The sequence below is a fragment of the Punica granatum genome, chromosome 2 (genome assembly GCF_007655135.1).
Source record: "Punica granatum isolate Tunisia-2019 chromosome 2, ASM765513v2, whole genome shotgun sequence".
NCBI classification, from domain to species: domain Eukaryota; kingdom Viridiplantae; phylum Streptophyta; class Magnoliopsida; order Myrtales; family Lythraceae; genus Punica; species Punica granatum.
Window position 1 is genome coordinate 33623135 of NC_045128.1, and position 26112 is coordinate 33649246.

The 26112-nt window shown below is 41.1% G+C and overlaps 5 protein-coding genes and 1 long non-coding RNA gene across 9 annotated transcripts; 2 read left to right on the forward strand and 4 right to left on the reverse strand.

Annotated features, from left to right (window-relative positions):
* Nucleotides 1-1241: 1241 nt before the first annotated feature.
* Nucleotides 1242-3398, reverse strand: LOC116197284. Its single transcript, XR_004155017.1, has 2 exons — nucleotides 3079-3398; nucleotides 1242-1751 (listed from the first exon to the last, which is right to left on the reverse strand). It is a non-coding gene; the product is annotated as an uncharacterized LOC116197284 (long non-coding RNA).
* Nucleotides 3399-3759: 361 nt separating this feature from the next.
* Nucleotides 3760-8309, reverse strand: LOC116196038 (glucose-1-phosphate adenylyltransferase large subunit 3, chloroplastic/amyloplastic). The gene is made up of 15 exons (XM_031525552.1): nucleotides 7901-8309; nucleotides 7368-7481; nucleotides 6551-6724; nucleotides 6332-6424; nucleotides 6080-6163; nucleotides 5910-5965; nucleotides 5529-5622; nucleotides 5316-5428; nucleotides 5149-5221; nucleotides 4982-5062; nucleotides 4802-4888; nucleotides 4599-4703; nucleotides 4419-4525; nucleotides 4231-4291; nucleotides 3760-4077 (listed from the first exon to the last, which is right to left on the reverse strand). The coding sequence occupies exons 1-15, from the start codon at nucleotides 8126-8128 to the stop codon at nucleotides 3976-3978; spliced, it is 1572 nt and encodes a 523-aa protein (XP_031381412.1). The 5' UTR covers nucleotides 8129-8309; the 3' UTR covers nucleotides 3760-3975.
* A 2477-nt stretch (nucleotides 8310-10786) lies between these two features.
* LOC116196040 (uncharacterized GPI-anchored protein At3g06035) lies at nucleotides 10787-12255 on the forward strand. Its single transcript, XM_031525555.1, has 2 exons — nucleotides 10787-11000; nucleotides 11483-12255. The coding sequence occupies exons 1-2, from the start codon at nucleotides 10916-10918 to the stop codon at nucleotides 11998-12000; spliced, it is 603 nt and encodes a 200-aa protein (XP_031381415.1). The 5' UTR covers nucleotides 10787-10915; the 3' UTR covers nucleotides 12001-12255.
* A 194-nt stretch (nucleotides 12256-12449) lies between these two features.
* On the reverse strand, nucleotides 12450-15009 carry LOC116196039 (peroxisomal adenine nucleotide carrier 1-like). The gene is made up of 5 exons (XM_031525554.1): nucleotides 14621-15009; nucleotides 14020-14251; nucleotides 13636-13782; nucleotides 13297-13460; nucleotides 12450-13171 (listed from the first exon to the last, which is right to left on the reverse strand). The coding sequence occupies exons 1-5, from the start codon at nucleotides 14761-14763 to the stop codon at nucleotides 12889-12891; spliced, it is 969 nt and encodes a 322-aa protein (XP_031381414.1). The 5' UTR covers nucleotides 14764-15009; the 3' UTR covers nucleotides 12450-12888.
* Nucleotides 15010-16778: 1769 nt separating this feature from the next.
* LOC116193824 (mitogen-activated protein kinase kinase kinase NPK1) lies at nucleotides 16779-21719 on the forward strand. 4 transcript variants are annotated; one of them, XM_031522577.1, is made up of 17 exons: nucleotides 16779-17239; nucleotides 17324-17365; nucleotides 17630-17695; nucleotides 17784-17894; nucleotides 18014-18094; nucleotides 18173-18250; nucleotides 18343-18425; nucleotides 18928-19009; nucleotides 19097-19197; nucleotides 19439-19478; nucleotides 19563-19616; nucleotides 19706-19752; nucleotides 19870-20083; nucleotides 20161-20394; nucleotides 20531-20835; nucleotides 20927-20976; nucleotides 21282-21719. In XM_031522577.1, the coding sequence occupies exons 1-17, from the start codon at nucleotides 16958-16960 to the stop codon at nucleotides 21383-21385; spliced, it is 1974 nt and encodes a 657-aa protein (XP_031378437.1). In that variant the 5' UTR covers nucleotides 16779-16957; the 3' UTR covers nucleotides 21386-21719. The 4 variants fall into 4 exon arrangements, with proteins under 4 accessions (XP_031378437.1, XP_031378438.1, XP_031378439.1 ...); XM_031522578.1 differs by having other exon boundaries at nucleotides 19563-19601; nucleotides 19867-20083; XM_031522579.1 differs by having other exon boundaries at nucleotides 19563-19601.
* Nucleotides 21720-23469: 1750 nt separating this feature from the next.
* LOC116194455 (protein FANTASTIC FOUR 3-like) lies at nucleotides 23470-24707 on the reverse strand. The gene has a single exon (XM_031523262.1). It carries the CDS (start codon nucleotides 24526-24528, stop codon nucleotides 23566-23568), a length of 963 nt encoding a protein of 320 aa, XP_031379122.1. The 5' UTR covers nucleotides 24529-24707; the 3' UTR covers nucleotides 23470-23565.
* Between the last annotated feature and the right edge of the window lie 1405 nt (nucleotides 24708-26112).

Consider the following 26112-nt stretch of genomic DNA (forward strand, 5'->3'; position numbering starts at 1 on the left):
TTTTGGCCGTCTTCAGTTTCATGCTCTCCTCCTGCTTCCTTTCCTACTATTAAACCTCGGCGGCACTTCCGCCCGCTCGGATTGATTGTCTGCTTCAGCTGTGTCTGAATTTCGATCTCATCTTCTTCGTACCGAGCTCCTAATTCGTGTTCCAGCGGCGCCTCCTCAGCGTCGTAAGCTTCTAACCCCGTATTTTGCTGTAGAAATGTCCTTACCCATGTAATGAGATTCTCACGAAAGCTTTGCAATTCGAACGAATTTGGTTGTATTAGCATTATGCGGAGATTGTGAGTGAATTTCTTAGGCAATTGATTGAGGAGCTGGAACAGTAGCAGGAAAATCTGGAGGTGAGGCGTATTTCCTCGATCACTTCAGGCGTATACTCACCTGATCCAAGGAAGAGATGGGTGTCGTGCTGTTGATTTAACGATTCAACCAAACAACACGCAAAACATCCTCCGAGAACATTAAGGAAAGAACAGAGCTTGTCCGTGCTTACAAAAAGAACCGAACTATGTCCAATCTCCCTAAGATCACCCAGGTTAGGCTTTCTTCCTTATGAAACTTCAGAATTCTACTGTGAAAAACTGAAACGAAGACGAAAGACGATCTTACGCTTAACGATCACTAGTGTGAGGAGTTCGTCATTAGGTTGTTCGTGGTTTGTTGCTTGGTACAGCCGACACTGATAATATGGGGAGAGTATGACCAAATCTTCCCAATTGAACTGGCTCACAGGCTAAAGAGGTACCATCAACTAGGCTCTTTTCAAGTACTATTCACGTTACTTACTCGAGACCGGTTTTTAACTGAGTAAACCATGAAAGATATCAAGTTGGTATATGTTAATTTGCAGGCACTTGGAAGGGAATGAACAAGTAGAGGTGATGATCATAAAGGATGCAGGGCACGCACTTACCGTGGAGAAGCCGAAAGATATTTCGAATCACCTAAAAGCTTTCCCCGTTGATAGCCTTCCTCGACCGAATCAAGAAAAATAGAGCAACGGCCTGAAGGCAGACTAAACAAGTCTCTGTTCCTTTGCCAACTTCAGCTTCCTCAGCCTCAAAATTGTAATACTTTTATCAAGTGATGATTCTTTAAAGCCTTCATGAGAAAACTAGATTTGTTCATTTGTCTCATATATCACCGTTTGCGTTCAGAACATTGTGGTTGACAGTCTAAGGAATGGACGAATACAATTATTATCCGATTATTTTGGCAGTAAATATAGTTCAGAATTCGATGAATATAAGGGTAAAATTGATAACAGAACCAAATTGAAACATTAGTGTTACAAGATTCCGTCCCCCTAGAAATGAATGGCTCGCCAGACAAATATTGCCCGAGAAGCTGACTCCGTAGGCGCAACTACTTAATGGCATGCTCTTACACGAGTTCCCTCGAATTCTTACTCACAGACCTTGAAGCAGAAATGATTCCTTGACATATGGCTCTCGACTGGACAGGGAGATCTAACTTGACAGAGTGAAGAAGAAAGCAAGCATCAAGCAATTCGATCCAGTGCAGGGGAACAGCTACTCAAAATCTTCGATGCCTCAGCTTCAGATTCTAGGCCCTGTCGTTATTTATGCTCAAGTCTCATGGACCTCTACTGGTTTCCCATCCTCCTTGGTGGAAACCAAAGTTTCGTTTGTATGTCGGTGTTCAATGGGCTCTTACCGGCTATCCCAAAGCTTACTGGTCTTTTCGATTGCAAGAATAAGCTCCAGTTGTTTCTGCTGCTGCTCCTACACAAACACAAGATAACAGTCAAGTCAACAACAAATTATTGCTCCATTTGAACTGAACGAAAGGAGAAGGAAACATGGATATGGAAGAAAACACCATCTAAATGAGCCAAGACTCCACGAGTATTCTAGGGTAATAATATGTTAGAAGAGGTACAGAGACATTTTAGGCAAAAAGTAAAACAAAGAAGAGCAGAGACAAGTAGAAGTTACTGGCCAGGCTTAAATTCTGAAATTATCAAATTAATGCCAAAAACAAAAAAAAAACAATGTTTAAACAACTTCGACAAAATCAACAGCATAGGAAAATTTTTCACGATGATCTTAATATCCTAAAGACTGTTTTTGGAGTTATTCAAAGTACTCCACAAGTCAACTTACATCTGAAGATTCGGTCTCCAAGTAAACTATGTATTACATTTTCACGTCACAATAAATTACTTGCATAGCCAGCAAAACCTTTTGAATTTCAACCAACTCCTTCTCAAGAATGTCTTCTTGAGCTGCTAATGCACGGGTGGCCTCTAAATTCTTCTGAGCCAAGATTGCAGTCTTGACACCAAAAACAAAATCCAAAATAGACTTTTAGTCCCTTCAATCAGTCTTACACAAGATTAGACAAGTTCATTTCAAGTTAACAAGTAATAGAATAATTCCACGCTCTCAAATTTACGGCTAGGAATCCAATGATCATGCCCAAAATTGTCCCGGGGAAAAATAAAGTTGTAAGCACCACATAAAAGAACCAAGTAAGTGTTGAGAGCACATATTTTAAATGGTCCTGTCGCTGGATATGCTGCTGAAAGAGCTTAGTCTCTCCTATAGTCTTAAGAAACTAATGTTCGACTTGGGATAATCTGTGAGATCTTTGAATACTCAATCTAATCCGACAATTCATTCCTTGAGCAACATCTAAATTGTAAGCTCCTTCAAGAGGTTCTGCAAAGTGGAACCAAGACACACACACACATATATATTTTCCGACAAATCCCTAAGCTAATGGAAACATATGTCAATTAGTAATAAAGGCCCAATTTCTTTGATTTTCTAAATATATCATTTCTGTTGGCAGAAGTATATGATTTGAAACTATATGTAAAAATGATATCCCCTTACTCAGACCACTCTCTCATACATAACTACACTAATCCTTACAGCAAAACGAGAGATCAAAGTATGTAAGATTAGGTCTTTTCTGGCTCAAAATCAAACATTTTCTGCACAAGTTTGCAGGAAATGATGACACGAGCTAGACTTTATCGCTTAATATACAAAACAAGCAATAAATCAGTGCTAGAAATAATTAGAACAATGATAAACTCACAACCTCAGCTATTGGTTCTTTCAATGCTTTCCGAGTAAGCCGAAACCTAATCCCGAGCTTCTCGAGCTGCCGCGACAAGCCCTGTATTATTGTTGTAGAGCTTCTCAGATCCTCCTCCAATTTCTCAACTCTCTCCACCAAATTCAAATCCCGACCAGTTGAGGAAGTGTCGCCGAGGTTTAATAGTAGGAAAGGAGGGAGGAAAGGAAGCAGGAGGAGAGCATGAAACTGAAAGACGGCCAAAATTTTTCCAGGAAGATTTTTTTTTTTGCTGTTTTGCGTTCTTCTCGTCGGGTTTTAGGGTTGTTTGTAACAGGGAAAGGGCAAGGGATGAAGGCTTCACAGGTCAGGGACGACCTCACTATGCCAGTTAACGGCCGTGAGAGGCAAACTCCGTTAGGGACCAGCATTTATTCGAACGGAAGGACCAATTGGTTCAAATGTTTGAAACGTTCGGACTAATTAGTACACATAATATATTTTAGGGACCAATTTGCCTTGCGGTGTATATTTCAGGGACGAAATTGTCAATTTTGTCGTTTTAAGAGGGCACATATAGTATGATTTGATATATTAGGAAACTAATATTCTGTAAATATTTTATTTTGTCGGTGATAATATTGCATAAAGAAATATTTATATTTTTTGTTGTAATACTACTTGACTTTTGAATATTCAACGCACTTCTAAAGTGAACAGAAGTAGTATTAGTCATGTGCAACAAATATGACAATGGCATACATCAGTTTTCTTTTCCCAGTCCCAAATTTGTAACTATAGAAATTTTACAAAACAACGCAATTGCCGCTTGCTCACTTGCGTCACGATCATGCCTCGACTGCAAGTTCGGTCTCTGCAGTGATAATCCAGTTCTTATACAGCAAAAAGATTGAAGATGAGTTATATTACGAATCCGTCTGGGATTGTTGAGTTTTTCAGTACAATCGTTATGCCCGCTCGGATGGAGAACCCTTCCGTAGATCTATCAGCCTCTTGTACTCCCTGCAAAGTTCGTGTTAATACCTATTTATTGAGGAATGATCGGCAAAGGATTTGAGCAGAAGTTTTACTATATAGTTCTCCGAGAAGAGTCGGTTCTATTTCGACGGATGATAACCTACGCTATCATCTTTTGTTTAGTGTGAAAATCCGTACCTCCGAGTTTGCGATGACAACATTCTTCCCAATTCTCGCATTCTTGTCAATAATGCAGTCCCTGCGCATTACCAGAAGAATTTATGTTGTCTGCTTAACCTGCTCGGTTTTCCGAGATTAAAACGAATGCAAACAAGAGAGAAAGAATTTCACGAGGAAAAGAGGATTCAAATAGAAGCTTTATTTACTTGATCTTGGTGTTTTCTCCAATCCCGATTGGAACTCTTCCCTCTGCCAACAGGGACGCTGCCTCTGCTTCGGTCTCGTAGAAGTCGGCTCCAAGCATTACCGTGTCCTGCAACCTTGATTTGGTTAGCTCAAACGGAATAAATAAAACTTTAGGACCCCTGACATCTCCTGTCACTAACCTTTAAGTGGACATTGGCATTGATCCGGGATCTGATACCGACGACGCTGTGCTCTATGAAGCAGTCGGTGAGGAAGCTTCCATGGGACACGATCGAATCCACAATCTGTCGAAGGAAAAAATGTTGCATATTTGTAAAATTGAAAAATGGAACTCTGTTCTCAATCTCACCACCGGGGAAGTTTGTCATCAGAACAGGCATGCCTTGCAGTTGTCAATCTTCGAGGGCGGCAAGTTCCTTCTCGATGTGTAGATTGGCTTTGCAGCATCATAGAAACTAAACCTCGGGGGCTGAAATATGAACGGAAGTGAAATTCTGTCACTGATTGCTAAGTGAGATCCCAAGACACAGAATGCTAATAAAAAGAAAAATCTGCAATTTACGTGTTCTGTAAGGGCAAGGTTGGCCTCGAAGAAGGATCTAATTGTCCCGATGTCTTCCCAGTATTCGTTAAATAGATATGCCTGCATAAAATTTATTATCCATCTGTTACAAACTAATGAATTCAAAAGGCTTGAAAATCGAACAGGTTAAAGGTAGGGAGTGAGACCTTTATGAGGAACTCTTTAGCAGAGGCAGGAATTATCTCCGATCCAAAGTCGTTTGCTGTTGGAAAACGCCATCTGACTCGGAACAGATTGCATAAAACTCAGATTGGATTTTGTAAATTTTCGAATGGGAATTATCGAACTCTTTGTGCTTGTTGGAATGTGGTACCTTAAGAGGTTTAGAAGGATCTCCTTCTTGAAGACGTAAACTCCCATGGATGCAATGTAAGGCTTCTTCTGGGCTTCGTCCTTCGAGAGCCCAAGAACAGTTGTGTCTACTTGCTAGAGCAGGAAGCAGCAAGATCAGCACGGTATGAAATTATAATTGCGGCTGAATTCAGAACCGTGCATTCTAAGAAAAGTTTGGTAATGTATATATTACCATTGCCTTGAGTTCATTCCCTTTGGGCTTCTCACTGAAGGAGAGGATCCTTCCTTTATTGTCTATCTTCATCAGCCCGAAATCTGAGGCCCGACTGTCATGGATAGGCAAGATATTATATCGAGTTGCATGCAACTAAATGTCCTTATGTAGGCTCAATGCATCTGTGCAGTTAAGTTGGAGATCAAGAATTTTTCCCAGAACAGCTCATAAAAAGTCTAGTTATTCTGGACGCAACAGAATGTGTTGATAAGAGAAAGTCAAAGACTGCTGTCTGCAAGAACCACTTATGTTTCTTTCAATTTAAAAACCGAATGCTCATTTGAAATTTATCTAATACTGCACAGGATCCAATCTGCACTGATATAATCAGTAACCTACCTGTCATCTACGGGCAAAGAGGAAATGGTGATATCTGCGCCGCTCTGCCTGTGATTCTGAAAATACGAAAATATGGATTACTGCGGTGGAGACTCCAACGCATATTTTGCGAATTCACAATTAGGACCAAAGGAAATACAAATTTGACGAATGGAAGCTGGTTAACTTACCTGAACAAAATCCATGTAGTCCATACGATACAAGTGATCTCCCGAAAGAATGAGCACATCCTCCATATCCTTGCTTCTTGCGTCCTGCAAATTTTGTCAGCAAAAGAAATGTAGTACTCTATCTTCACTGAGCGTTGGGTCCTGTCACTGCTCGAAATTCTCTTGCAAATCTGATACTACTTTTGCATTATGCGATGATAGCTAGCAAAAGCCCGGAAATGGTGTTCAGGTCTTAAGTCACTACAGGGTTACCTCGAACAGCCAGTGAAACTGTCTCACAGCATCCGCAGTCCCCTGAAACCACCTCTTCCCCGCCTCTCCTGGAGTTTGTGTGGCTGCTAAAACCTGTTAAAAGTCATTGCTGATCTTAAGTGCAGAGGCAAATCTTTTTACTCCGGCTGTGTATGCTATACTACAAATAAACAAATGGAGACTGAAGAAATGGGCAAAGTTTGCGGTTATATAATTTACCTCGACATAGCCATCTCCGAAGGTGGTCCCACTGCTGAAGTTGTAAGCACGGGAAATGTGACGATTTAGTGATGCGGAGTTGAACTGGGTGAGGATGTAGACTTTGTTGATTCCGCTGTTAATGCAGTTGCTCATTGGCACATCAATGAGCCGGTATGCTCCCCCTATCGGCACCTACAGGCAAGAAACTACCATCAGGAAATCAAAATTTTCCGCCGAAAGTTTCCTCTACAGAAATGATGTTCACAATGAAAGCAACGGAGGCTTGGATGGTTCTATGCAAGCTGGCACTTCATTCACGGATACTGAACTTCCAAGGACCTGGAACTCAGGTTCCAATAACAAATGCCTCGTATTTCACATTAACAGGAGTCTCATATTGGTTGGAATCACTCGACTTTATGACTGGCAGTGGTGATGGGATGGTTACTAAAATTCTGGGAAATATGTGACAGCCTCCAGACTCATTGATTTCGGTAGAAGCATTCTAAGGAGTCATCCAAACGAATCACATGAACAGAACCAGTAATATTATCTGAGAACATGCATTCAATCGAAACAAGAGAAACTATTTCCAAGACTTGTCGGGTAGAGTGGCATCCAACTTCAAACTCGAATGATAGGGCCACAGGTTAAATAGAATAACCTACAGCAAAAAAGGCTGAACACATCTTTCAATGAAAGCAAGTGATCACAGGTTGCTGATAGGGATGGTTACCCCTATTTTACGCAACATAAATACGGGAGCCGGCATTAATCAGGTAGAGAACAGTTGAAACTAGCATACGATGGCAATGAATTGAAAGTTCTATCTTACAGCGGGCTTGGCACGGCGTTTGGTGAGGGGAAAAAGGCGAGTACCAGCCCCTCCTCCGAGAATTATAGCCACCACCGTCCTCGGATTCCTCTTCTCCATTTCCAAGTCCTTCAGCTGCAGATTATATCATCATTATCTTCTCGTATGTACTAAATATGCAGAGCAAAACGTGAAAAATCAATGCAGAAGTGGAAATCCATAAGAAAATCTTGTACCCCCGTTTCGATAAGGAGAACTTGCCAACAAATGTTCTCGATGTGCCTTCCATTATTGATCATGCACGCTTACTTTGTATATCCGTAACCATTCTTGCACTTCGTATAATTGAACCATTCAACTAAATTTTTTTTTGGGCCATATAATTGCATTGCTTACGAGGTGAAGTTTATAACACAAATTGATTGCTTCATATTGGCGAAGGGATCCAAACTCTCAACTCGTGAAAACATATAAATGAATAGGATATCTGCAGTCTGCACCGCACATATCTAGCCAGTGGATCAAGAACAAGCAAAAGATATTCGACGGAAGACCTTGGAGTCGGCTGCAAAATCAGCTGTGAGTGACATCCGAATGCCCTGCTTAGTGTTAGCATTCTTGCTGCGGCCAAGTGATCCTCCACTAACACCAGCTTGGGCCAGGATGATCTTCTTGCCCATCAACTCTCCATTGCCGAACTTCACCAGCTTGGAGTTGTTCCCTCTGCTGCCACCTCCCAACCCGATCGCCCCATGCAGCTGCCCTGCCGCTGAAAGCGACATTCTCCTCCAACACAGTAGCGGCAACAACAGCAGCAGCAGCAGCAGCAGAAGAAGAAGTAATGGAAGGGAAGCTGTTAGGACCAAAAAACAAGAGTTTGTTTTGTATCCCCAGGCAAGGAGAGAGACAGAGGAAGACAGAGATGGAGGGAGATTTTTCTCGTTGTTGGTTGGGGGGGTTTGCATGGAAGATTTGGGCCGCGTTATCTTCATTCAATCGCATCCACCAATTTCTCTATTCCATCTTGTCCACTTTTGGATTTAGCAGTTGCTTCTTTCATTATTCCATTCTCAAAAAAATTTCAAGTTTCTGTTATCTCTACTCAATCGTATGCCATATAACTTATGGTACATCAGTAGACTTAACGAATCGGGGGAATATGCTGATGCATATTTCAATAACTATGTACGTGCAGTTTTTCCTACATACATTTGATAGTCCAACAATTCAGCGGACAGCGTTCGGGTGTTCGGTTATATTATACTTGGCCTGGCATCTTGGAGCACAGAATATGCGGTTGAATGAGAAATGAGTGTGCGGACATGGAGGCCCAACCTATGTTATGACAGTGCTATGTGAAGCTTTTACGTATCACTATCAACTAATCTGAAAGTTTAAACTTATTATGCAAATTATGTGCTTTAAACTCATCATCTATTCTCTATATAGTGTTGTGCTTAGATAGCAATTTTTTTTTATGGTAAATACGAACATCTTCACTCCGCAATATGCATGGATCAAATCATATCCTGGTTGAAGATGAACTCAATATCAACGAAAATAATTCAAAATAAAGAAGAATTTGTACACGAAATCTACACGGTAAAAACCCTCAAATGCAGTGAAAACGTTTGAATGAAATATTCACGGGCAAAGGAGGCTCGACGATGACTTCTCCTTGAATAATAATGATAGAGAGTACAAAAGGAGTTAAGCTCAATGCATGAAAGCCTAAACCAAAAGAGCCAAACCCGAACTCTCAAAGGCCTCTCAAACCAGCAAAGCACTCTCACTACCCTACTCTCCGATACTTGCATACAATGCTCTCAACAAATATATATAGGACCCCAAAACAGTAATCCCTCTTTTATCTCTATACATAATATTCTAAAAAAGATATTCCCAGGATATTACATTCTCAAAAAGATAAAGATCTAAATATAGAATAATGGAAAATGAAATCGGTTGATTACACCATTGAAAAGAAATCAGCTGAGTAAGAAAATAAATAAACTAGTCAAATCTGATTTTGATTAGTCCAGATTGCGCCGCCAGTCGACTCGCTGTGGTCTATGCGCTCTTCTTGTGTCTGACTGCAGTTCAGTATTGCAATTGATTGTCACAAACTCGATTTTTTCCATTGCTCATCCGTTGAGTCTTCAAGTCCGAGGATCAAAATTCAAGACACACTTAGTATACCGAACCAAACTCAAGAAGCACTTGGGGGCCCATGAGCCTGTGGATGTCGCCAGGAGGCTTGGCAAGGCCCTCCCGTCGAATGGGGCTACGAGCCCCTCTCGTTGAAAGGGGTTCACTATAAAGGCGGGAAAGGCTCAACCAGCCCCAACTTTAAGACTCAGAGAGACTTGGTCTGACAAGTTATGGCACAATTTGGGTTCGTGGGTCTAGGCTGGGGATGACTTCGCCGGCCCGTCCAATCAATGACTTGACAATCCTAGTTTCAGAGACTATAATCCTCGAGAGTTTTTCTATAAATACCCATCTCTTACATTGTTTTGGTATCACGATTCATTCTCTAAAAATTTGGCCGTCTTTTCTAAACAACTAACTTGAGCGTCGAGAGGAGCCTACGTCCCGTTTTGAACTTGTTTTTTGTGGTTTCAAACAATCTCAACATTGACATTAAGATAGTCCCATTTTCAACATTGACATTAAAATAGTAAACACGAGAGTTCGGTTAGGAAATCATTGTGAGCGCCCTCATAATTGGAAGAGGGGAAGGAAAAAAAACTGTAAGTTTGAATTTCGAGAAAGATTCCGATGGTTAAAGATTCTGTTCTCAAATTCTTTTTCCATGTCACTTTTATTAAACAAATTACAGCATTTTCAATTACATTGTCATGTTTGATCACGTTCTCGAGGAAGTTCATAATTCAATTGACATTAAGCCAGTCGATTTCTCCCCCATCTATGGTCCAAGGTCATTATAGCCCAACCTAAATTGTGACACCTAATCATGGTAATTCTCTTTGGTGTTGACTTACTGCTCTATGCTCGGATAATCGAAAGTGGTTGCCTTGGCATATTTGACGTGGTCATAGACTTGACGTGTTCACCGATTATATTCAATTCAACACGATATAGCCTTAAAAAGGAAATTTCTAGGGATGCTTAAATCATGGTTACGATGTATAATAATATCCACGAGATGCATAACGAAAGTAGGCAACGTAGTGGCGAGTATTTGGCAGATTGAGGCAACAACATGGATTGGTACGTACGATTCTTATGTGCAACGAAGAACTGAAAACGGAAACGGAAAACACGGGGGAGGGTGTTCCGGATGCTTCTTGCATGGAAATCTACAGAAAACTACCTTTCCGCGTATTGACGGCGTCAAGACGGTCGACCACTTGGCCTGACCCCCCACCGAAGGAGTCACCGAAGTATCTGTTGTAACGTCGCCGTCACGTTCCGTTGGAAAGTCCATCTCCCCCCGATCATCGTCTTCTTCTTCTTCACAGCAGACTAGTTAAAGCACCAGAGATCGAAGACCTCATTGCACGCAGAGAGATTCTTCAGCCATTCTCCTCCTCCTCTCCGCAACAATGGCGACTCTTCAGCTCCGTCAACTCCTCTTCCCGGTGCTCCTCTTCTGCGTCCTCTCCGCTATACCCGCAGTCAAGTGCGACAGTAAGCTCCCGTTGCTAATCTGCACTGAGTTGCTTAGCTGAGGTTTCTCGAGTTTGCGTGCGCATTGGGTTTCCATTCACAGCTTAAAACGAACGAAACTTCAGCTCATGAGTAGTCAAAGAGAGCTCTGTAGCATCATGCCGAGAGCCTGACTTAGTTTAGATCTGACCGGCCGGTCGGCCGATCTGGATTCTGATGAGTGTGGTTTCCCGTTGCATCGGTGCTTTCCATCGGTTTGCCGCATTTCGAGGTTGAGCGCATGATTAGGCTCAGATTCCGCCGATTCGATCTGATTGATGTCGAGTACAGCTCCGTTTCATATCATTATGTTCTGCATCTGAAGTCTTCTTCTTCATTGCCTTAGCTGGGATTCTGTTGATTGTGTTGAGTTGGTGATCAGCTGTGAGTTGTGGCCGTGCTTGCCAATCTGGTGGATACCTTTGGATCACTGTTCCATAAGCTGCTGCTTTTTATCTTTGCAGGTGAGGAGGATAATCTTCTCCAGGGGATCAACAGCTACAGAACATCCATGAACCTGACGACCCTCACGAAGAATGACAATGCCGAGTGCCTTGCCGACGCACTGGCGGACCAATTCAAGAATCAACCTTGTACCAATGCTACAGGCGCCAACACCGTCCCCGGCACGGAGGCTCAGTTACCAGCCTACCCAACCCTTTTAGAGAAATGCCATTTGAATGTGTCCAACACGAGGGATGGGTCGGTGATGCCTGCCTGTGTTCCCAACCTTGTCCCGAGCCTTGTCCTCAGTAACTTCACCCAGTCCCAATACTCGGGGAACCTCAACGACACCAAATACACGGGAATCGGGATCGGTTCAGAGAACGATTGGATTGTCGTCATTCTGACCACGAGTACACCTGAAGGAGGTTATTCGCCTGCCTCTTCTGACGATGCTGCTAGTCTATGCTCGAGAACACCATTACCCTCCATTTTTCACCTGTTCTTTCTGCTTGTGGGTTGTCTCCTTTTGCTTTAAACTGAATTGCAGTGCTTATACAGAGAACTAATCTACACGCAAGGTAAGCCCAAGAATAATCTTATTTTCGATGTGTGAGGATAAGGAGTTCATTCTTTTGTTCTGGCCATCACTGCAGCTCGAGATGTAGTCCAGATAAGATCGAGATGGATGTTATATTGTTGTAATATTTTCCTCTTACAGAGTTGTCACACTACATTCACTTTCTTGTTATATGGAAAAACCAGAAATTGAGATGTTGATCATTTGGTTGTTCTTGCGCATATTGCTGGGATCCGAGGTTTGGAATCCGTCTAATTCTTTCTTTGTCAACAGCTAATGATCTTGGAGAAAAGAAATTTGGCTGGCAATGTTTAATAACTCGGGGGCTATTGGAAAATAGTGAAAGCTAATTTCCGGGGACACAGTATGTTTGATCTTATTCTATCAAAACTAAAACCAATGAACAATTTCATGTAATCGGATTAAGTCTCATCAAACATTTCTCGACACCAGTGGCCGGTGCTCCTCAAGTCGAGCATCTACATCTTCGTTGATTTAGTTTGCCACCCAGCAAGCATGGAATTCCTGCCACAGCAGCTTCCAGGATAATAGGATATTCTTTCATGCTGTCGATTATCAGACAAATTGACATCCTTCCGCTCTGTAAAGCAAAGAAGCTCATGTCTGTATGTTTTCGCAGCAACAGAAAACACATGTTATTTATGCCTAATTCAAATAAAGTACAACAAATGTCACACAGGAAACCCGTGGAAAAATAATTTCTTCTGCTACATTCTAATTTTCCTTTGTGAGAACTCGGGCCTCTTTAGATTGTACTCTCGATTTTTCTGCTGCAACTACCATCCAGGGCTGGTCCATTTACAAGACATCGATGCATATTTCCTGTCAGGTGTTCTTCAATCTGATACGATTGGCAAGTAGGTACTTTCTGAGAGCGAGCATTAGGACCCATGTGGTCCTTGTGATCTTCTCCTTGACCATCAGCAGCAGGGCCGAGCTCAGCACAGTCTTCAGAATCTGGGCCTGCAGACCTTTGAAGAACCCCAGCAAGCCTTCACTTTTCCAGATGGAATAGAGGGCCCCCGAGACAGTCCTACGAGCTTTCTTCTGATACTCCTCCATCTCGTGTTCTTCTTCTGACTCGGCAGCTTGGATCGTTACTTTACACCTGTTCAATAAAAGTGTATTGTCAAAACTCAGGGAAATCTTCACTGATTAGAAATCCTTCCGGTGCAATAATAGTGCAATGATAATTTTCCATGCTCGAGATAGAAAAATCAAGTGCCAATCGACCTGATTGCGGGGTAGGTGATGCAAGTGGCCACACACTTGGAGACTGCACCCAAGGCAAAAGCAGAAAACGCAGATAGAGCTTCCGGTGATGATACTGTGCCTTTTGCTCTGCTACTCTGCTTCCCCTTCAGCATTCTCTGTTTCAGCTGATCAAACACCGTATACTGTTGAAAAACCAAGGTCATGTATTAGTATACACAACAAATTCTCATTTTGTTGATGTCAAAATGTTTTGACAAGGGAACTTTTATCATTCTTTTTCCCATCGTCCCATCTCATTTTACGAGCTGTGCATGAGAAGATGGCCAGATTTCAGTAGAATGAAAGATAATGAAATACCTGAATAGATGGGTTTACTGTAAGCAGCAGAGAGATTCCTAGACCATCGAATGCCTCGCCCAACGTGCCCTCTGAAAGAATTTTCCAAAGCCCTTTGGATTTACCGAACTCGCTTGTTTGCATTTTCGAAGATGCAGTATCTAAGGGCTGCACAGCGAGGTCAGATCATTAACTCTCTCATCCCACAGGACTACCTTAATGAGCAAACATGCAAATTAAGTTAATAGGCATTGCCTAGAGGATCCAAAGCAGAATTTGAGGAAAACAGCAATGAGAATTTACAAAACGTGTGAACTTCACGTGGTTGTGCATGGGAAAATTGACCTCTCAGCAAAGAAACAATTTTCCAAAATCAAGTAGAGGAATGCCAAATTAATAAATTACCATCGTAATGACGACATTAAAAGCACCAGCTGCAGCAGCTATGATCAAGTTTGCCTTCATGCCAATAGATTTCTTCCCGCTTTTCTTCAAATACAGCCTCTTAAAGAAGCTGTACCCGTAGAAGTAGATGAACTGCGAAATAAAAGACTGGAGATTCTTCGTCCCGAGCCCCTGATACAACGAAAGAACTTGTCGGGTAGATATCGCTTCCCAGAGTACATCTGAAATATTCCTGCCATAACACCAATCCAAAGTTAAGCTCATAGAGTGAACGAAATAGAGCTCGACATCCCCAGTAATATATGAAACACAAATTCAAATTGCTCAATGTAAAGATTTCCGAAGTAAGAGACGCCCAGCAGAATTCTTTAATACGACATGATTTCCATGTCATTGTAATTGCATAATGTCTAACAAGAGAAATAAAAACGATATCCCATGTAAGAATGTAATACGTCAAAGCCAACCAACAAAGAACACAGCATCCTCGAGCACGATAATCATATTGGAGGGAGGGCAGAGTGAAAGATCGGATTTTGAGGAGATAAATCAGACTAACTGACCAGAGTAAGCAAGACCCAGAAGACAACAAGCAGCTCACCTGTACTTCTGCTGCTGGCCGGTCCGAATCTCGGCCTGGTACTTGGTCTTGCAGGTGTCCAGGGGGTAGAGCACGGTCGTGCTGACAAGAGCCCCGATGGCTCCCGACGTGGCCTCCGACACGGACTCCAGATCAAACGCCATGGATGAATCACAGAGAGCTCGACGAAGAGAGACCAAAAGGGAGGAGAAGAAAAGAAGAGTGATCAAGAAAATGGGAGGTGGGTCCGGGGAATTAAGGAGTTCTGACCAGGTGGATTGGATGAAGTTGCAGCTGAGCTGAGGAATCCGACGGGGGTGGGAGTGTGGAACAACACATCTTCTTGGGAATCGGAAACGTACGGGAATGGGGCTCCTTAACTATAGCTCCCCCCACCCCACCCAAAAATAAAATAAAAATGATTGCAATAACGTTTCATGCCCATTTTTGGTTTGATATTTTGTGTTCTTTTTCCTCGAAAGGTCGCAGTCCGATTCTTTCTTCCACGTTTATAGCACTTCACTTGGACTGTTCCTTATCTTAGTTGGACGGAGAAAAGATCACGAGATTACCAAACTAGAATGCTTATTCATCGTCGATTAGTGTAACTCCTTGGTTTTCGAATAGCAAATAGGGTTTTCTCATGACATAATCATTTGACGATGAGCTTTGTGGTTCTTTCCCTGGACAGATTAAGTAGAAATGACATGAGCATTTTTCTTTTTCAAAATTTTTCTCTTTGAATCACGAAAATATTCTCAATTTATCGTGAAAAACTTTTACTTAGACGACTATCTTTTGCGGTTCTATAAGTGAAAGGGAGTTCTTGTGGTTTGGTCAAACAAAGTGCTCTCACAGTCCAACCTAGCCTAACATGACTTACACATTCTATCTTTTACTATTTCCAGGAAGAATACGATTCATTCACCCAACATATTTATTTTTACAATAAAAGTTTCAGATTCAATAAGTATTGTGAATGAAAAAAATTCACAATCATGAAACTTTTATTCTTTAATGAGCCGAAATATTAAGCACTTAATTAGTTAAAGGAAGAAATATATAGGAAGAAGAGAGGAACAAATAAGGATGAGAAAAATTTTGAAAGAGATAAAAAGTATCAACAAGTGAAGAATGACTTATTTTATTAAGTTAAAATTTTTTATTTATTTCACTAAGTGATTTTTAGTTTAATGATTAAGTAGTTTAGATCTTTCTTACATTTATTTTTTCTTATAACTAAATTTTAAGTGCTTATTTAATTAAATTAAAACAAACACACCCTAAGTAGGAGTGGAGTTTTACAATAAGATTAAACTGTAGAAAAAATAAAAGCGGTTACCATATGAGATTTTCGCTTGAATGGCATAGGATAAGAAAGATATAAATGTTGGGCCGAGGCTAAGCCCATAATAAATAATGAATGGGCTTATTGGTCTACAACCCTACCAAATGGGCCAGAATGAACAGAATTCTCATTGAAGGTGAGACTAGAATATAGGCCTTTTCCCCCTAAAATATATCAAAAACGTAATGGGGAAGTATTATGTAGCCATAACGACAACCAAGCAAGAAAAAAGGACCACATGATGTATTATTGCATTAGAACTTCATATCAGTCGAGTGGTCTATTGGCTCGAAACTGCAGTCTGAATATTCACTTTTTTTCTTGGTGGAATATGTATATTTATTTTATAATCGATGCTTATACTTATTAAATTTCGCGCGATTTGAATGAGTTATATATATATATTAGCTAAAGTCAATTTGGTTTTTAATGGGTTTCCTATTCTCAATCTTGAATTTTCTAGTTGGCAAAGACTTTCTTTCGGTCCTTAAAAGGTTCTTAAGGAAAAAAAAAGAAGAAGAAAATTATGCTGCCTTTGGTTTGTAAGTAACATTTTAAAATCAGATTTTGATTTTGAAAAAGAGTTATATAAATAATTATGTATGGGGCCCACTCTTTGACTTTATATGAGTTATTTTATTTTATTGTAAGTAGAATTAAGTTAAAGTGTGATTTTAAAATCACATTGTGAAACCAAACAAAGTATTAATGGAAGAAACACTATTGGTCAGAGCGGCGGGCACTGAAAGGATAAATACCCAAAAGTGTAGGGGGTATGTTGCAATTAACAACATTTATTTCGTAATTTCCTTATTTCTTTATTTTTGAAAATAGCTGCTCGTTACCGTTTCCCTCCTTTCAAATTTCTTCTCTCTCTCTCTCTCTCTCTCTAACTCTCTTCGCTCAGAGTCTCACTCGACGATGCTCTTCACCCAACCCTAAACTTCAGTGAACTTTCAGCACCAGAGATCGTCCAAAACCTAGCACTCGGAATCTCCCAGTTCGAGCTGATGCAGGAGTTCCTCGGATCGGTTCGCCAGTCCCTGGAATTCCGGAATTTGGGCGCCGGTGGTGAAAATGGGAGATTCGGAGGTTTGGTAGAGAAAATTGGCACCAGCATACGAAAATCGCGAATCGGACTCTTGTCTAAACCGCCGGTCACGGCTCTGCCTCCAGCTGAAGATGCGCCTCCGATCCGGTGGAGAAAGGGTGAGCTGATTGGGTCCGGTGCGTTTGGGCGGGTCTATATGGGCATGAACCTCGATTCAGGGGAACTGCTAGCCGTTAAGCAGGTCGGTGACTTTTTCAATTGATTGGCATAGCTGAAGTTGAATTAATGAATTCACTAGTGATCTTCTCTCTTTCTCCTGTTGCAGGTTCTCATAGCAGCAAATAGTGCTTCCAAGGAGAAGACACAGGTAAGAGGATGGGTTTCAGCCCTATAGGCTATGAGTTCATCTTCTCCCAGTCAATTCCTGAAATTCGAGGTCTTGTGGTGGTAAAAGTTCAAAGGATCCATGTGATTTTCCCACCTGCAGTGTTTAGATGAATCCGTAGTTGCATACATGAAATTTCCTTTTTTAGTTGTACTAGTCCACGCACAAGTAGAAATTTGTTCTTTTACTTGATTATACTATGTTTTATCGTCATATTTGATTATTTTGTCACTTCTATGTTTACAGACTCAAATTAGGGAGCTCGAAGAGGAAGTGAAACTTCTTAAAAATCTCTCCCATCCAAATATTGTTGTGAGTATTACTCTTCAGTTGATCTGGGACTGATGTTAAATTCAGTTACTATATTTTTCATACTAAATTCTTTTCATTTGTTTATCAGAGATATCTGGGAACTGCAAGAGAGGAAGACTCTCTGAATATACTTTTGGAATTTGTCCCCGGTGGATCCATATCATCCCTTCTGGGGAAATTTGGATCATTTCCGGAATCTGTATGTGCCCTTTTTCTTTTCTCTCTCTCTCTCTCTTGGATGGAATGTGTCTTTAAACTCCCGTATTGTCATCTCTTTGGGTATTTGGGGAATTGATTTAGTTTCGAACGTCCATGTAGGTTATAAGAATGTATACCAAACAGCTTTTATTGGGTCTTGATTACCTTCACAAGAATGGAATTATGCACAGGGACATCAAGGTACTGAACTTTTGACATTTTCTGTCGAAGCAGAATAGTTTTTCTTGCAAGTGATCTGATGTGGAATTGCTTTTCTAGGGAGCAAATATACTTGTCGACAACAAGGGATGCATTAAACTTGCAGACTTTGGGGCATCAAAGAAAGTTGTTGAGCTGGTACTGATGCTTCATTTTTTCTGTCTTACCATCCTCTCAACTTTTGTCAGTTTTTAATGGGATGATCCTGTTTGTCCATATATCTAATGCAGGCTACAATAAATTGTGCAAAGTCAATGAAGGGAACACCTTACTGGATGGCTCCTGAAGTTATACTCCAGACGGGACATAGTTTGTAAGGCCTTTTACTCTATGCTGTTAGAGAAAAATTTCCTTGTAGAAACGAAAAGCGCCTTGCTTAGGGGATCAATATTATCACACTGGTTTGTTTCATCTGAAGGCATCTCGATAGAGATACTTAGTGATTCTAACAACTAATAATAGACAGGCTAAAATTTAGATCAATGATATAAAAAACAGCTGCACCAGCCGTGAAGTGTGCATCTTCTGTTAGCAGAATAATGGGAATGTGATTGTTGGGGCACTAATCTGTCCACTTACTGTTACCTGCCCCATAATTCATTGCAATCTCACGTGTTTCAAATATAAATAGTTTTTAAAGCTTGAAGAAAAGGTCGTGTATCAAACGTCATGCACTTGCCATACTCGTTAATTTTTGATATTATTGATGGAAAAATTGGAATATGATTCTCTGAGGCATGGTTATAATTATTCCTCAAAGGGCAATCTTTATATGTCTACATATTTGGCTCTTTTGTGACAACAAAATTTCTCAGTTCTGCTGATATATGGAGCGTTGGATGCACGGTGATTGAAATGGCTACAGGAAAGCCTCCATGGAGCCAACAGTATCAGGAGGTATAGACTTGCAGCTTCCTAAACTTATATAACCAACCAATATTTCATTAGCAAGTCTGTAGCTTGAGAAAGAGGCATTTGTTTCAGGTTGCTGCTCTCTTCCATATTGGGACAACTAAATCTCATCCACCAATTCCAGAGCACCTCTCTGCCGAGGCAAAGGATTTTTTGTTGAAGTGTTTACATAAGTACAGTCAGACCCATTCCTTTTTTTCCTTCTTATCTTAATATGTCTTTTCTGCTGTCTTCCTTTTGCACCTTGTATATGTTGTAGAAAATTCACTGCGTAGTTCGGGGCCAAAAAAGAATATTTATTTTGGTGCACAATATAGTTGTTTATTGCAATGAAATTCTGGTACTTGAAGTACTTGCTATTGATTGTTTCTGGCTTCTACTCTTTCATTTAGAAGAGTTGTTTAAATCTTGCAGGGAACCACACCTACGGCCCACTGCGGCTGAGATGCTTCAGGTGCTTGTCCTCTTCACTGCAATGCATTCCATTATAAACGAGCACATATTTATTGTGGTACTCAATCTGCTTTATATTTTGCAGCATCTGTTTGTCACTGCAGAGTTATTGGAAGCTCAAACGGTACTTCGAACCTCAGTAATGATCAGACGAATTGTCTTGATTTTCTTGTTTGCCCCTATATTAGTTGGACTAAATATACTTATCAATGTAATTGGTGAATTTAGGAACCTGGAAATCCAGCAGCAGCATCTGGGGTTGGTCTTAAGAGCTTGTAAGTGCATTCTTCTTCAGTTCCTGCATGTTCCGGAGATCCAGTTTCTTTAAATAATTCCGAAGCAGATATTTTCCTCCAACCTTGACAATTGAAAATTTATTGATGCTACAGTAGGAATTCGTTGATTGGAAGGTCATCCTCTGGTGGTTTGAAGGATGTTTGTGAAATAGGAAGCACTAGGTGCTCAACTATATACCCTGAGAGTCACTTGGGAGTGAAATCGCCCTGGGGAGCAGGCGAGGATGATGATATGTGTCAGATAGATGATAAAGATGATTTTGCAATTAGTGCCTCAGACAAGTTTAAATCTATCTCTGATCTAAATAAGGTACGGGCATATCTTGTTTCATCCTGGGGTTGATATATTAACTGTTGACCACCTGACCGCATGTTGTTTTGATTTAGAGCTTCAATCCTATGAGTGAACCAACTGATGGGTGGCAATGCAAGTTTGAAGAAAGTTCAGAGATGGAAAGAAACACAATGAAAATTACCACCGCAGACAAGGTCATTGTTGATGATGGACCTGATCTTTTGGATAAGGGGGAGAGTGGGTTCTCCTTTCAATGTGCACGATCGACCACAGAGGATGATGAAGAAGTAACGGAGTCAAAGATTAGAGCCTTCTTGGATGAAAAGGTACTTCTGCTTCTCATGGTAGTTTCTTGTTGCTTAATGCTTTACTATATTATTCTCAATTAAAGAAAAGCAGATTGACATAAGATCATTCTTAGATCCTCTTCAATGCCTACTTGACCCTCAATTTAATCTTCAGGCTTTAGATTTGAAGAGGCTACAAACACCCCTGTACGAATTCTACAACACAATAAATACAACAGCACCTGCTGCTGCTGTGGGAACAGATTACGCAGAAAATGGCACACATTTTCCAAATCTGCCCCCTAAGAGCAGGTCTCCAAATCGCATTCCTAGCAGAAGATTCTCTGCCGTGATTGGCATCAATAGCGGCAGCCCTGCAAGTCAAGAGAAGCGGTTATCCACTGCCGGAGCTGCAGTAACTCAAGCTTCAGGGGAAGCTCAGGTTCTACGTGACTCTAAGCAGAAACCTCCATCTCCTAGGTTTGTCTTTAGATTTTTATTTACATGGGTTCTGTTAAAAAATTTATGCATTTTGCTGCTTGAGTACAATTGGCTCCTTTTATTACTGTAGTTTCTCTGAGAGACAAAGGAAATGGAAAGAAGAGCTTTATCAAGAACTTGGTGAGTTCTATACCGTCTCTTCTTATTTTTGCCAAAGCATGCTATAAATATATTTAGCTAAATTCTTCAGTTTTCTGAAATCAAACTTTAGGAGTTTCATTTACAGTAGTTAATGTGATGGTCAGGCTGAAATACTAGTTCCAATTCGTTCATCTTAATGAATCATCACCATCTAAAGTAAACTATGAACAGTTGAGTGGAACATATTCACTGCAAACATGCTTTAAGCTATTCATCATCAAGAACTCTGGGTGAACTGCTTGCCATATACAAGACTTGTAATGATTCCAAGTGATCATTTGCAGAAATGCTGCGCCAGGTAGGGATGGGAGGAAAGATATCGTCACCAAAAGATCGGATTTTGAATAGGCAGAAGGACCGCCCTCGGTTCGCTTTACCAGGACACTGAATCTCTTTTCCACCAATATTCAGGCGATTGCCTTGCCATGTACTATATATGAGGGTCTATATTTGTCAGGGAAAGAGAAAGTCGAGTCGAATAATAGATGGTGGCTTCATTGCACTACTTGCATGAATCTGCAATAGCAAAGCTATGAAGTGTACAATGTTTTACTCCTTTTAAAATTTGTATCTTCGCCTTTCCTTAAGGTGTTGCTTGTTTTCGGGGTCCTGGAGAAAGAACAGATACATATATAGCGCGAGAGCTCGTGCTCTGGATTATGTAATCGGTGTCATGAAGTGAAAAGATTACTCTATACAGCTTTCCCTTCATTGGATTCCAATATGCACGGTAAGGATCATCTGATGCGGCTTCTGCTCCTGTGGCTGAGTCTCGCTCGTTAATCACATGCAGAAATTTCAGGAGTTACTGTCTGAATTTGTAGGCATGCTTTCTGTGGTGTGGGACAAGGCATGTCTGCGATTATCCTGCGATGGTCAGATGACCAGGATGCAACTAGCATTCACTTCTCCTTTGTGTCCATAAACAGTGATATATGCAGAGAGACAGCCACTTACTTTGTTTGGATTATACTTCAAAAACAAACACTATTAATGGCAATGAAATCTACTGGTTGCTCATTTGGATCCATCATCCTGTCCCAGCCTTTGTCAGGCATATCGTAACTTTCTCGGCGAAGATCTGATTGTCTCCATGTTTTATCCAACCGTTTGTCTGGTTTTGTATGGGGACGGAAAGGAACGTAATATGAATCACAATATTGTGGAGACTAATGGAGAAGTGAATAAAACCATTAGTAATATCCTACGAAAGATGATAGACACATATTGGGATTGGCCGGAGAAGTTGCCATTGCCCCCGTGAAGGTATCGGATCTCCAGTCGGACCTTGACAGTATTGATTCGTACTCTTTGATTTACAAGATGGAAGCAGTGCTACCTGTTGAATCGGAAGCTCCAACTTGTCTAAAGTTTCCATTGGTCTGTTTGGGTTTTTGGATAAAAGAATTTGGCAACCTAATTAATGCCTAGCCCACCACCATTAGGTCCATCCATCACCACTGGGAAGAAAGAAAGCCACAACTCAGGCATGAAGAATGGCCCTAATTCTGAAAATTTGAATGGTCCAAAAGGGGAAAGGATATTGGTTAAATTGGATATGGGTGTGTGGGTCCCCCTTGGCAAGGAATGATTGGCGACTTTCTATGGCAAAGATTGAACCTTTTTGTTGATGACGCAGCAAATAACAGGTCTCCATCATGGGAAAGATCAACCGAACAACGACATCTAATAAGCGCTTAGCAATCATGAATTATATTGATAAGACTCCCTACCATAATCCATGAATTGTTTTGAAGGAAAACTTGAATTACGAAATGATTGTGATGCACATATTTTTGTTGGTTCGACATGAGGAAACGGTCAAAATAATGTCTTGCAGGTCATTCTGAAACTCTTATTGAACTACGCTATATTTTTTATTGATGGATACTATATCACTTTATTCTTTGGTTAGTTATATACATAGGATTGGTTGTATTATCGAGGTTCCGTGATGAAAAGACCAAGACAACTACCTGCAAAGCATCTTGAAACTTTTATTGAGCTACATGTCACTTCTCCAATTGTCATGTATCGTTTCATTTCTTTGTTGGTTAAATGCTATTGAGAACGGAGAAATCCGAGCCGGGCAAAGAAAGGAAAAATAGAGGATTTACATAGGACTGAATCTCATAACTTGATAGTTTGAGCTTTTGTATTGAAGTTGAACCCAAACCAATATAAGCCCGTTAGAATTTTAACATGGCATTAGAGCTCATGATAACAATCCTAGGGGCGAGCACGTGCCTGTGTGTAGGGACTCATACTACACCGGTGAAGTTCGAGTCGGAAGTGGAAGTCTGGCTCGTGGTAGTTGAACCCCTCGCCTGAATGTGGAATAGAAAAGCCTACCTCGAGGTAGTTAAAAGTCCGAGTCCGGCAAAGAAAGGGAAAAATAGAGGGTTTATATGAGATTTAGTCTCACAATTTGATAGCTCGAGTTTTTGAGTTGAAGTTGAGACTAAATCCACGTAAAAATGGAACTTAATATATAATCACAGAAGGATTTCTCATTGAAAAGTTGGCGAAGAGGAATTGTAAAATTTTGGCCAAAAAATGGGTCAAAATTCAAGATGCAGCAACCAAGAAAGGCCCCCAATACAACAGTCTCTTCTTGCCCTCAACCTCACCACCTTCCGTACACCTCCTCTCCGGCCTTGCAAACATTTCCACACTCCCTATTTTAGCCCCAAACTTTTCAGTTTTCTGATCCACGTCCCTTCCCAAGCAATCAACATGTTCTTCTTGTTCTTCTATCTGCACTTCTTCTTCTTCTTCTTCTTCTTCTTCTTCTTCCCTGCACAGATATTCTCCTTCAATCTGTTCGTCTTGGGCCATTTCTTGGCAGTCGATAGGCTCGGGATCATAAGCCAGAGCCGGCTCCTTCAAAAAGCAGAGCCGAAGCCGGCCGTGGCTTCTCTCGGCCTGGAGTCTGCTGTAAGCCACAGGGTCCTTGATGGCTTCGATTACCAGCCGCCCGTCTTCGCGGTGGGGCAAGAGCTGAACAGATTCCCTCCCCCTTATTGTCGTCAGTGGAGGCGGGAAGCTCCTCGGGCCGGCTCTCTTGTTTGCAGTGACGCGTTTTATTGAGTTCCCCCATCGATCGGCAGCACCCTCTGGAGAAGGAACAGGAGAGAAGAGATTGGCCTCCGTGATCTCCGTGCAGCCTGTCTCGTTCCCGAGTTTTTCGGTGCAAAGCTCCAAGCTTTTCGCACTCAGCACTGACGAGAAGCTGCAAGAAGAGGATGAAGGAGAAGAAGGGCACGAAGAGAGTCTTGATGGTATCGGGCTGTCGGTGTAGAGGGGCTCCCGAGGAACATCCAAGAAGTCCCAAACATCCGTTTCTGGGGGTTTGATTCTTTGGCTGAGCTCTGCAGATTCTGATGTCGGTTTCATGGGGGACTGATCAAAGGGTTGGCAGAGTGGTGCTGGTGGAGCCAGTCGGAGCCTCAGAGTAAGCGGCTGTGGCTCCATGAAGAACTGGGGATCAACAGAGGGCTTTGTTGTACTTTGGAACACAATTGTTCCCATAGCTCTCAATTATGGAGGGCAATTGAGGGAGTCTTGTTGGGTTTTGCAGGGGAAGCCGTGAGGTTGACGGGCATGGAGGGAAGAAGGGTTGAGTGTGGGAGGGAGGGAGAGAGCAAGGTGGGGAATTTGTAGTGTGGGGGAGAGCGGGGTTGGGATTGGGAGGCAGAGGAACTTTTGACATCATTTGAAATTGTTATTGGTGGTCTGCCACACATATTAAAACCATCGTAAAAGTTCACCGAAAAAATAAATAAAACCATGGTGCAAATAATGTGAGTCGGTTTAAATGATTCGATCCTTATCTTCTTTACATAAAGTATTGAATTTAAATATTATGAATTTAAAAAATTAACGCTAGAAGAGTTTTACCGAGGAGTTGGGGTTGTCAAGCCCTGTTCTACGCTGAGTCGTCCTTTGGAAAAGAAAAGATTGAGGAGTAATTAGGTGCCCTAATAATTTTTTCTTATTTCAAATATTTTGATAATTAGAGTGCGACATTTTTGCCCTTTTATTGATGGTCAGGTGAGTGACATGTGCCTCTTTTTGGTCGGAATTTTATTAAGGAAGCACCTTGTTTAGTTTACGATAAGGTTGGGACTCCGTAAAAATTTGAAAGCGAGGAGACAAAAATCCAAATTCATATTATAAGTACTGGGATAAAGCCTATTTAACCCTTGTTTTGGACTCAAGTAAGTGGGTTTTGAAGTCACCCACATCTATACTAATATGTGAAGGGAAGAGTTGACATCCTCAAAAAATAAAATCATATAGAAACAAAATAAATTACCAATTCAGAGGTTAAAATGAAAAAAAAAAAAAACTGGATACAATCTTTTGATTTTCCTTTTCACATCACGCTGAGTTTGTGCACTAAGCAATAACTAAGATATCTCCGCTAGAAAAGGAAAAAAATAAAATAAAGAACAGTGATTTGATTGCACCGAATTATATGCAGCGATGAAAGTTGACGAAAATAACAATCGAATTGAAACTGATAATATCTAGATGGTCAGTTTTGAAGGAAGAGTTTCTCTTTTGCATTATGCTCTATTTAATCCATTAAAGACACCGTTTCAAATTTATCCAAAAAAAAAAACAATGTTTCAAAACCTTCTTAATCATAGCAAAGGTTTTTTTTTTTATTATTATTATAAGCAAAAGGATTAGGTCGGATTATTAGCCCGCTATGACTATCCCAATTAAGGAAACCTAAATGCCACAGAATGTTCTTTTCGGCATAACTCGATGAGACTTCAGCCCAACTTGATTACCACAGCCCCACTAACACTCTAGTGAATTAAGTCAAAAGCCCATCGAATCAAGTATTATGGGTCGACCACCACCATCTCATAATACACCCATATAGTGACGAATTTTACGTTTTCAGTGAAGTTCAAACTCGTGATGTTCAAGTTGAGTGCTTGATGCTTAACTATTAGACCACCGTGTTGGTGGTAATCATGACAAAGCTTGACTTTGCCTAGAAGGAGCCTCAAAACTTGGATAAGTTCTCATCCTAATCCTTGTACATGCGTTAGCGCGTCCGCGGGATTGAGATTATTAAGGGAAAGGATTACTTGTTGA

Excerpts from the sequence above, each read along its gene's own strand:
- LOC116196039 (XM_031525554.1), bottom strand. The coding sequence starts at position 14,763 with ATGGCGTTTGATCTGGAGTCCGTGTCGGAGGCCACGTCGGGAGCCATC. Across the intron at positions 14,252-14,620 it reads GGCCAGCAGCAGAAGTACAG|GAATATTTCAGATGTACTCT; the intron begins GTGAGCTGCTTG and ends GTGTTATGGCAG. Across the intron at positions 13,783-14,019 it reads TTAATGTCGTCATTACGATG|CCCTTAGATACTGCATCTTC; the intron begins GTAATTTATTAA and ends CTCGCTGTGCAG.
- LOC116196040 (XM_031525555.1), top strand. The coding sequence starts at position 10,916 with ATGGCGACTCTTCAGCTCCGTCAACTCCTCTTCCCGGTGCTCCTCTTC. Across the intron at positions 11,001-11,482 it reads ACCCGCAGTCAAGTGCGACA|GTGAGGAGGATAATCTTCTC; the intron begins GTAAGCTCCCGT and ends TTATCTTTGCAG.
- LOC116194455 (XM_031523262.1), bottom strand. The coding sequence starts at position 24,528 with ATGGGAACAATTGTGTTCCAAAGTACAACAAAGCCCTCTGTTGATCCC.
- LOC116193824 (XM_031522576.1), top strand. The coding sequence starts at position 16,958 with ATGCAGGAGTTCCTCGGATCGGTTCGCCAGTCCCTGGAATTCCGGAAT. Across the intron at positions 18,095-18,172 it reads TTATGCACAGGGACATCAAG|GGAGCAAATATACTTGTCGA; the intron begins GTACTGAACTTT and ends TTGCTTTTCTAG. Across the intron at positions 19,010-19,096 it reads GGAGCCAACAGTATCAGGAG|GTTGCTGCTCTCTTCCATAT; the intron begins GTATAGACTTGC and ends CATTTGTTTCAG.
- LOC116196038 (XM_031525552.1), bottom strand. The coding sequence starts at position 8,128 with ATGTCGCTTTCAGCGGCAGGGCAGCTGCATGGGGCGATCGGGTTGGGA. Across the intron at positions 6,164-6,331 it reads AGTTTCACTGGCTGTTCGAG|GACGCAAGAAGCAAGGATAT; the intron begins GTAACCCTGTAG and ends CAAAATTTGCAG. Across the intron at positions 4,292-4,418 it reads GGAGAAAACACCAAGATCAA|GGACTGCATTATTGACAAGA; the intron begins GTAAATAAAGCT and ends GGTAATGCGCAG.